General features: G+C 35.3%; 2 protein-coding genes across 2 annotated transcripts; both read left to right on the top strand.

Annotated features, from left to right (window-relative positions):
- The first annotated feature begins 2,057 nt into the window (after positions 1–2,057).
- On the top strand, positions 2,058–3,021 carry LOC129373568 (olfactory receptor 6C4-like). Its single transcript, XM_055051571.1, has one exon. It carries the CDS (start codon positions 2,058–2,060, stop codon positions 3,006–3,008), a length of 951 nt encoding a protein of 316 aa, XP_054907546.1. The 3' UTR covers positions 3,009–3,021.
- Positions 3,022–4,595: 1,574 nt separating this feature from the next.
- LOC129373390 (olfactory receptor 11A1-like) lies at positions 4,596–5,564 on the top strand. The gene has a single exon (XM_055051270.1). It carries the CDS (start codon positions 4,596–4,598, stop codon positions 5,562–5,564), a length of 969 nt encoding a protein of 322 aa, XP_054907245.1.
- The last annotated feature ends 5,671 nt before the right edge of the window (positions 5,565–11,235 follow it).

Below are 11,235 nucleotides of genomic sequence, written 5' to 3'. Positions count from 1 at the left end.
TAATCTACAAAATGGGAAACAATATCCAACCCAACCTCATTCAATAAGTAAAGCTTTAAACATAAACATGTGAGTATATTGAGATCTTTGCTTTTTGGCCCATCTCTTTCTCATGAGCATTCAAGAATAAATAGTCATCTTGTTATCTCAAGAAAACAATTAATGTCTTCTTATGATAATGGGAGAAATTATCTCATTATGTTGAGCAAACGGTTGTCCTTATCTGATAACAACATACATAAATACCTTCATATTGTGAGAAAAAACTCCAACCTTTCATGACTTCCCTACAATACACCTGTTTAAGAAAAAACATTAGAAAGGAGGAACAGTTGATAATATCATGCATTCTCATCTGCTTGGGAATTCCCATCCAACTTTATAGGACACCACAAAGTGCAACATTTCATAGCAGGTTGAGGATTTTTTTATATTCTCTGAGGACTTGCAGCTTTTATGTCAGTTGTTTTCTAAGTTACAGCATCTCTTGCACTCTTTTTTGTGTAGTTTTGAAATGAAAAGAAGTCAAGTGGATCAAGTTAAAATTGATCAAGTTAAAACTGCAGAAGTCAGTTTTAGACACATGAACTCAAATCTTTTGCTCAAGAGTTTTCATACAGTGTTTGGAAAAGCAACAATCTGGGGATCAGAGACAAACATAAAGCAGACATGAAAATCTGCTCGGCCTTATCAGTTTCCTTACAGCACAGATAGGACTCGGTTTGCAACAACAGGCATGACAAGAATCTGACAAGGATTCATTTAATCCTTTATTGATAAAAAATTACACATTTATCCAACCTGCCTATTTTATAATAAGTGGATTTATTGGCTTACATATGAAGTATTGCTACGTCTTTCTTTTTTTGTATATATATATATATATATATATATATATATATATATATATATATAATATATATATATATATATATATATATATATATATATAATATATATATATATATATATATATATATATAATATATATAATATATATATATATATATGCGCAAGGGTCCTGCGCAAGATACTGCGCAGAACCCTCAAGCTCCCAGGCCTCTGGTAGAGGACCCGAGCTCAGAGGATAAGAACCACCCGCGGTGGGTGAGAAGGGAATTTTTTTTTTTTTTATATTTATTTATTTATATTTTGTATTTATAATTTCAGAAAATCTCATTTACTTTAACTGCAGGTATAAAATAAAATACCTAAATAATGAAATTGTCTTTGTTCACTGGGCATATTTACAGTATTTCATGTTGGATTAACATTAACAAAACATTACATCTATGTTTTTATGGTGTTTTATTGCTCTAAAAACATTGATATTGACAATTCTGTACAATTTTCAATTTCATTTTCATTTTCTAGCTCTAACATAAAAGTATTATCATGCATACTTTCATTTTCTTGGCAAATTAATTAACAGTAATTACTTCAAATAATTTGAACAACCGTGTCAAAATCTTTTGATTTTTTTCTGTAACTGTTAAAAAATATTTCTGAACTGAGCTTGATTTCTGAAGATTATCTCAAGGCTCAACCTGCCTTTTGTGATTTACATTGGGATGTAATTTTAGGGACGGGGTCAAAGGTGTGCCAGTATCTGAAACGAGTGCTTGCTAAGCAGGCTGTAGATCCATCAGACTAAATCAATTTAAATGTGAAGGAAGTTGATTCTATAATCTAGCAAAAATGTATAATGCCTAATGTTTTCTAAGTTAAAACAGATGAGAATTAATACATTTACTAAATTTCTCTGATTGGGGAGAGAGGTCAGTCTAACGTGTTTGATATGAAAGTTCTTCAAGTATCCACTCACTATCAGTAATCTGATATATTTATCTTTAAAAGTTTCAAGTCTGAGTGTGTGCTTGGGTTCTTAATATTTCCACTCCCACTAACCAAACTTTGAGCTCCTATAAAGTTGACTCAAGGGAACAAACCTCAACTCTTATAAGTCAGAGAAGAGAAGCACTGTTTCCATTTCGGTTGCGCTCCTCTGAACAAAGCTTGTTGAAGTAGAAAAGACTTGTGAACAGTGAAGCAAGTAGATGGAACTTTTTAATCCGGCTCTCGAGGAAAACATCACTTTTGTCCGTCCTGCATATTTTATTATAACAGGTTTCATTGGCATTCCTAATGTGAAGTTCTACTTTGTCTTTCTGTTGTTTGTTTATGTTCTTTCGGTGGTAGGAAATGGAACTGTGCTGACTCTCATAATTGCGGATCATACTCTGAAAGGTCCGAAATATGTTGCAGTTTTCAGTCTCGCTCTAACTGACATCTTAAGCAGTACAGCTTTTTTACCAAAAGTCATTGACATATTCCTGTTTAATCATCACTACATTTCATACAATGAATGCTTGACCTTCATGTTTTTTGGCTTCACACTACTTTCAATGCAATGTTTTAACCTGGTTGCACTGTCTTATGATAGACTGATGGCCATCATGTACCCTCTGCAGTACCAGGTGAAAGTGACCCAAAGGTTTATGATCAATTTGATTGCTTTTTTGTGGATTTTTAACATCACTCTTATCCTCATTATTGTTGGCTTCATCACAAGATTGTCATTCTGTAGGTCTGTGGTTATTAACAGCTACTTCTGTGACCATGGCCCTGTGTACAGACTTGGATGTAATGATGTTTCCCCCAGCCGTGTACTTGGTATTTTCTGTCCAGTCATCATGCTTTGGATGCCTCTAGCATTTATCCTAGCAACTTACTGCTGTATTGTTTATGCTTTGTCAAAAATTTCAACAGTGCAGGAGCGAAGAAAGGCTTTTCAGACTTGCACAGGACATCTTTCATTAGTGACCATTTATTTTCTCCCTATTACTCTTGTTTTTGGAATCGGAAGCAAAATGCATCCTAATGCCAGGATCATAAGCCTGTCGCTGACAACTATAATTCCACCGATGCTGAATCCCATCATTTATGTTTTTCAGACACAGGAAATAAAACAAGCTTTGAAGAAGCTCATAAAGAAAACAAGGCAGTAAAAAATTGGATGAAAATTTGAAGTCTATCCAGCAGCCAAATTGTGTGACTGGAATAAAAGCAGTGAGCATAGCAAACACAAACAGGTTTTCTTTTCATTTTAAGTAGATACACAATGCTTAACTGTGAAATAAAAAAATATTACAATAAAATTTTGGGAATGTAGGACTTAAATGTATAAGATGGATAATTAAACAATTTTTGTCTGCAGTCATACTGAGAGAGCCTACAAATGACATTAGATTATCTATTAGGGAGGTTATTTTTTACAGTAGCTGGCCTTCAGTAGTCAATGTGATCAACAGTCTGTAAATGCAAAAAGGTGGATTAAGCAAATTATTTTTAAAAAATGTGTTTGATCATCTGATCAAAAGTGTAAAGGGCTGTGTAAATAATATATGAACATTATAACAATAAAAACGTTTTGAAGTAAAAAAAAATAATCAGTGTTCTTTGACCTTTCATCATGTCTGATGGCACCATCACAAATGTCAACCACCAGGACTCCTGTTGTCACAACATCTTTAAAATCTATCATCAAAATCTTTACATAATCAACCTTAAAGGCTTGTAACAGTGTTTCTTCCTTTGGTCCATACTAGTACTATCACAACAATACAAACAGCACGACATTTATTATTTTAATCAAGATTAAAAGCAAACTTTTAAAATGGCCAAAACTTTTATGAAATTAATTGAAGAAATTTCAAATGAAAAATAATTTAAAAATTCTTAAAATACGAAAAACAAAACACTTAGGTCTATATTGATAACTACAAAACATTTGTAAAATTGTATGCATAATTTTATTATCGAATTAATTATCATCATTTCAAAGTAGTGAAAATAAGGTAAGGTGGGGTAATTTTATTTATACAGCACATTTATAGCAGCAAGGAAATTCAAAGTGCTTTTTTACACAAGTTAGAGGAAATACAAACAAAAGAAAAGCAAAAGAGAAACAAAAAAGTCCGCCACAATTTATAGCAGATTTCTGAATCATTTCCTGCTTCGGACTCCATACAACAATTTATGACGCTTAGTAAGGAAAAGCTGCGAAGTGGCTCTATAGTACTTGCTCATGTGTTCACAAGTCCACTCTGCAGCCAAATGTTGGTGAGATCTGTGTGACTGGAAAGGAGGAAAAGTAGAAAGTATTTTATTTGGTGCAGTTTGAGTGATCTTGATTTGTGGTGCATTATTAGAGTTTGTGTGACATAGTTTTTTCCCAGACTAAACCACTGACCCACCAACCCACTGGAAAAACACTCTGTAGGCTCATATCCCAGCCGGCCCCAATGTAATGTTATATTGATTACAGTCAAACATGTTTCAGAAAGAAATTGCTAAAGATGCGTTTCTTCAAGTATTAGGAGACATATTTTTACTCCCTAAAAACAAATCTAACATCAAAACGCCTACAAATTGTATTTGAATATGTTTGCACTCCAGGGACCAAACAGAAAAACAAGGCCTGGACAGTTAAAGCCTCTCAGAGCTCTGCAGCAGATGGCAGAGGAGAGCCAGCGTCTGCTCTGCTACCTGTTGTGACAGAACTGGGGCACATCAGGTGTAGCAACATCCTTACAATGGAGCCTTTTAACTCTGCTTTTGGAAAGAATGTCTCTTTTGTGCACCCTGCCTATTTTATAATAAGTGGATTTATTGGCTTACCTAATATGAAGTATTACTACGTCTTTCTCTTTTTTGTATTTATAATCTCAGTCCTTGCAAACATGGCTGTAATGACTGTAATCTGTCTGGATTATAACCTCAGAGCTCCAAAGTATGTTGCAGTTTTTAACCTTGCATTTGTGGACCTCTTAGGTAGTTGTGCTCTGGTACCAAAGGTTCTTGATATCTTTTTGTTTAATCATTATTATGTTTCCTACAATGACTGCATGACGTTCCTGTTCTTCTGCTACACTTGCCTTTCGATGCAGGCTCTTAATCTGGTTGCTCTCTGCTATGATCGACTAATGGCCATCATGTATCCTCTGCACTATCAAGCAAAGGTTACTCATAAAATTATGTTTTCTGTGATTGCATCTTTCTGGTTGTTTGCAATAATAGCTGACCTCACTGCAGTTGGTCTTCTTACTAGACTTTCCTTCTGCAGGTCTGTTGTTATTAACAGCTATTTCTGCGACCATGGCCTGATGTTTGAGCTTGCATGCAATGACAATTTTCCCAATATAGTCATTAGTTTTCTTTTGCCAATTTTTATTCTTTGGCTTCCCATGATTTTCATTTTATCCAGCTATATTTGCATTGCCTTTGCTTTATTTAAAGTGGCTGCAGTTAAAGAAAGAACAAAGGCACTAAAAACCTGCACAGGTCATCTTTCATTAGTGGCGATCTATTTCATCCCAATATTAATCACTTTTACCATTGGTCCAGAGATACATCCAAATGCCAGGATTATTAATCTGTCTTTGACCTCAGTATTCCCACCCATGTTGAACCCAGTTGTTTATGTTTTATATACACAAGAAATTCGATTATCTATTAAAAAAATACTAAAACTTACACAGCGAGACAAAGTTATGGCTACGTGAGATCCAGGCTCTTCCATATTTACATTATTATGTCATGTTTACCTGAACATATTATTATGATTGCATGCAAGACGAATAAATAGAGAGTTTATCCAAACACACAGTTTCAGTTTGGTTTTTTAGCACTCTTGGGGAACCATAGAATTAGTTAAACCTTATCTGAATGGCAATAATGAGAATTATTGTTGACCATGTCTACCATACAGCGTATCCGTTTTCCAATGACTTCTGCTAGTAGTTTAATGCACCATGTCTCAAAGCTCTAAAACCTTTAGAAGGGTTTTATGCAATAGTGTCTTGTACTCTACTAATGACTTCCAACGTCATTCAAACAAAGTGTGTCTGATAAATGGCCAGAAAAGGTTTGTAAGAACAGAACCATTAAACTGTAAATATTTTGGTAGCATTAAACCATCTAAGTATTTGAGGAGGAAAGTTTTTTGTGTTTTTGAAGAAAAGAAGCAGCCAATAATTAGGTGGAATATATATTAACCTATGACCTTTAAGCACCTCGGGGATTTTGTTAGTAGACTTAGCTTCTGATGCTTGAAACTTTTCAAAGACATAGTTTAAAAAACGGATTAGAAAAAAGTATTGCAATTACATATGCATGCTCTTAATCTTTTTTATGGTAATTATTCTTAGTTTATTATGTTTCAAGAGAATGCTATCTTCTTTGGCAAAATAAAATAATTTCAAATTTAAATCTGCCAGTAGAACATGTGCCAATTATTTAGGACTTGATTATAGCATAGAATATATTAATAGACTATTTAATGCTTCAAAACAGGTCAGTTTAATTGTGTATTTTAATTTTCATGGCTCAAGGTTCTTGGTCTCAGAAACATAATTTAAAAAATATCTGAAAATCCTTTTGCAATTGTTTCTAATTTGCGTTTTTCATTAAAAAACGCAAAACAGATCCTTAAAAAGTTAGTACATAAGATCGTAGATTGGATGGATCAGTGGCCTCCACCCAAAATGTAATTGCAGAATGATGTCAGTAGCTGGTCTAATAATAAGACTTCATTTGTAGAATGCAAAAATCTTTCTGTTCTGGTAAAACTATCAGAACAGTGAAACCTGTGAAGCTACCAGCTAAAAATATAGGATGGATAAAAACAGTTAAAGGAGATGAACAATAGAGCAAAATACAATCTTTCATCATTGCAAAAACTGACACGGCTGGTCAGGTCGTCCTTGATGCACGTAAATCAAGTCGCTAAGGTGCTAAAGCTCAAAGAAAATAGTGAGAAAACTGGAATGAAGGAATAGAAAGAAAATAGAAAATATATTTTAAGTTTAATCAGTTTCATCTTCACAATAGTAGATGTATATATATATATATGTAGAAAGAGAGAGAGAAAGAGAGACATAGATCTATCTATCTATCTATCTATCTATCTATCTATCTATCTATCTATCTATCTATCTATCTATCTATCTATCTATCTATCTATCTATCTATCTATCTATCTATCTATATCTATCTATCTATCTATCTATCTCTCTCTCTCTCTCTCTCTCTCTCTCTGGAGTGCGCATGCGTGAGCGTCTGCTGCTGCATGTGTGGAGTGGAAGGAGGACGAGTGTGAGGTTTTCCAAAGGTTTAAACTTTCACTTTTCACAGTGGTGTTTCACTTTTTTTTCGCACTTTAACACATTCTGTTTTTATTGGTGTTTTTGATAGTTTTTTTTCGGCTGCACCAAGCTTTTTAGCTTGGTGCGATGGCCGGGAAAAGTTATGGCTCTGCAGGCTTTAGGAGCCTTTCACGAAGACACGGTATTAAAATACCGGTTGGCGTGGATTTCTCGGTTGAGGAGTGTGGTTTGGCTGTTGGGGAAATTGTCGGATGTGAAAGTGTGAAAGCGGCGTCCAGAATGAACAATGCAGTGGTTTTATTTTTGGACTCAATTGAAAAGGTGAACAGCGTAGTTGAGAGGGGAATTGTTTTGAGAAATACACAAACTACTGTTTTCCCTTTAATAAACCCTGCAAAAAAGATCATCTTGTCTAATTTGCCGCCTTTCATTAGTGACGAAGTGTTACTGAAGGAATTGTCACGTCACGGTCAGATCGTGTCAGCAATGAAAATGCTCCCTTCCGGTTGCAAATCACCGAAGTTGAAACATGTTGTGTCTTTTAGAAGACAAGTGTTTATGATTCTTAAAAATGATATTGAGGAACTGAGCATAGTGATGAAATTTAAGGTTGACGGTTTTGATTATACTATTTTTGCGACAACGGAAACGATGAGATGTTTTGGATGTAATCAGGAGGGACATTCAGTCCGAAACTGCCCTGAAAAGGTTCAAAAGGAGACTGTTCAGGTTAACGAAAATCCAGAGCTGATGACACCAGCGGATACGGTGAATGGAGCTCCAGTGGGCGCAGTTGGGGAGGGAGCTCCGGAGGCTGATGCTGGGGAGGCAGACCCGGTAGCTGCCGGTGGGGAAGGAGCTCAAGAAATTAATGATGAGGAAGGAGTTTCAACTGGAGAGCAAAAGCTGTCAAATGTTGCAGAACGTGACATTGAGGATGTCATTAGTTCTGTTGAAAGAACTGAAGAGAGTCAAACGACCACACCTGAAGGATTACAAGAAGAAATGGATTTTGATGATTTAGTTCACAGTGAAGGAAGTCTGATTAGGGATGATGAAAGTGTTTTCAAAGTGCCAAACACTAAAAGAAAATCTAAAGGACCGAAAGGGGTGAAACCTAAAAAGAGTCAGTTTGAAAAAGTGGGAAAGAAAGTGATTCAGAGACCTTTTGTGACTCTGATAGTGACAGAGAATCTTCTGATTCCTCTATTCCTGATGGCCAGAGTACTAATGGCTACAGTCTAGAACAGATTAGAAGGTTTTTGGAAGTGACAAAAGGGAAACGGGATGTGGTCATAGATGATTTTTTTCCTAATAAAAAATTGTTTGTTGACTCAGTTAAATGGTTAATGAGACAAAGGACTTCTGATGGGCTAAGGGACACTGAAGTATATAGACTTCGAAAACTTGTGCAAAAAGTCAGAGCTCGTATTAAGTAATATGAAAATTAAAAAGCAGTTTAGATGCTGTTTTTTCTTGTTTCTTTGGATCTTTTTCTATGTGATTATGAGTAGATTTAAAATATCATCTTTGAACCTTAATGGTGCAAGGGATGTGAAAAAAAGGGCTGTGTATTTTGAACTTTTAAAGTCTAAAGGCGTTGACATAGCTTTTGCTCAAGAGACTCATAGCAACGTTGATAATGAAGTTGATTGGAACAAAGAATGGGATGGAAATCTTGTTCTGAGTCATAAAACTTCACTAAGTGCAGGAGTAGCTATTCTTTTCTCAAGAAATTTTCTTCCAGTGTCTATTGAAATTGAAGATGTTGTATCTGGAAGATTGTTAAAAGTTATTGTTAAATATGAAAATATAAAGTTGATTTTACTAAATGTATATGCTCCTGTGAATCCAAGTGAACGCTGTGTTTCTTAGAAGAGTTGGCAAATACACTTTTAAAGTGTGGGTCAACAGAATATTTAATTTTAGGGGGTGATTTTAATTGTACAATAGATGATTTAGATAGGAATCATTTGGAGCCACATTTACATTCAAGGAGAATTTTGAAACGTATTATTGAAACTTATGATTTAGCTGATGTATGGCGTCTTAAAATGGAAACATAAGGCAATATTCCTGGGCTCATTATAAAGAGAATTATATAACTTTGGCAAGGTTAGATAGATTTTATTGTTTTGGACATCAGTCACAAATATTTAGATCATGCACTATGTGTCCAGTGGGTTTTTCTGATCATTGTATGATCATAGGGAATGTGTTTATAAATAATTTTAAACTTAAGAGTGCATATTGGCATTTTAACACCGTTTTGTTAAATGATGGTTGTTTTAAAAAAGGATTTTTGTATTTTTGGAAACAGTGGAGACGTATGAAATGTCAATTTACATCTGTACAGCAGTGGTGGGATATTGGTAAAATTAAAATTCAGCAGTTTTGTAATCAATACACTCACAATGTCACAAGAGAAATGGTGAAATCTATTGAAAAATTAGAGACTGAAATTGTGGAACTTCAGGTTTTTTGTGAGTCCACAGAAAATCGAGGCCATATTCAGGCGCTCAAACAAAAAAAAGCTGCTTTGGCTGATCTGCTTGGGGTCAGAGCACAGGGAGCTCTGGTACGTTCACGTTTTCAAAGTATCTCTGAAATGGATGCTCCTTCAAAATTCTTCTTCAGTTTGGAGAAAAAAAATGGACAAAATCGTTTCATCCATTGCTTAAGATCTGAAGAAGGGAAAGAATTGACGGATCCTACTGACCTGCGGAAAAGAGCTGTGGACTTTTTCTCAACATTATATGCCAGTGATTACAGAGAAAACTCTGTGATAACAGAAGAATTTCTTAAAGACTTGCCAAAGGTGTCAGACAATGACAATGTTGTTTTGGAGCATGCCATAACGTTGGATGAACTGCAGGAGGCGCTGCTGAGCATGGAAAATGGCAAAGCTCCAGGAATAGACGGCTTGCCTGTGGAGTTTTATAAGTCGTGTTGGCCTGTTCTGGCTGAAGATCTCTTGGAAGTCCTCAATGACAGCGTGGCAAGGGGAATGTTACCCCTTAGTTGTCGAAGAGCTGTGCTCACTCTTCTTCCTAAGAAGGGTGATCTTTATGAAATAAGGAACTGGAGACCGGTCAGTCTTTTGTGTACAGACTATAAGATCTTCTCAAAGGTTCTGGCATGCAGATTGAGAAAAGTGATGGATCAAGTTGTACATATTGATCAGTCCTATTGCATCCCTGGCAGATCAATAAGAGACAACATAACTTTAATTCGAGATTATTTGGACCTCTCTAATTTATTGGATTTAAACTTTGGTCTAATTTCTATCGACCAAGAAAAGGCATTTGATCGAGTGGAGCACCAGTATTTATGTAATAGTTTGAAGGCTTTTGGTTTCTCCTCTGGGTTCATTGCCATGATTAAAACCCTTTATTGTGGCATTGAAAGTGTATTGAAAGTCAATGGTGGTTTAAGTGCACCTTTTATTGTAAAGAGAGGTATTCGCCAAGGTTGTGCAATGTCAGGAATGTTGTATTCTTTGAGCATTGAACCTTTGTTATGTCAAATCAGGAAAAAGTTACAGGGGGTGAATTTAAATGAAATATCTTTACCTTTAAACTTTCTGCATATGCGGATGATATTATTGTGGCAATCACAAAAGAGTCAGATGTCTTTATTTTAAACAAAATTATTGAGTGTTTTGGGAAAATTTCTTCATCCAAAGTCAATTGGAGCAAGAGTAAAGCTTTGTTAGTTGGTAAATGGACAAAACAAGAACCTAAATTACCTGATGAATTAAAGTGGTCGAAAAATGGTTTTAAATATTTGGGTGTTTATCTGGGAGATCAATTTCAAGTAATGAAAAATTGGGAAGGTTTTCTTGAACTGATGGAGGGTAAATTAAAGAAATGGCACTGGCTTTTGCCACGAGTCTCGTACAGAGGTCGTACACTAATTATTAATAATTTGGTAACTTCAACTCTGTGGCACCGCTTATCTGTTCTAGAACCCCCACCAGGTCTTCTGGTAAAACTTCAGACAATCATTTTGAATTTCTTTTGGGACAGATTACATTGGGTCCCTCAGAGTGTTTTGTTTTTGTCAAAGG

Source organism: Poeciliopsis prolifica, unplaced genomic scaffold (assembly GCF_027474105.1).
Source record: "Poeciliopsis prolifica strain line A6 unplaced genomic scaffold, Auburn_PproV2 SCAFFOLD033, whole genome shotgun sequence".
NCBI lineage: Eukaryota > Metazoa > Chordata > Actinopteri > Cyprinodontiformes > Poeciliidae > Poeciliopsis > Poeciliopsis prolifica.
Note: the sequence above shows the minus strand (reverse complement) of the source record. Positions and strands in the feature narration are given on the sequence as shown.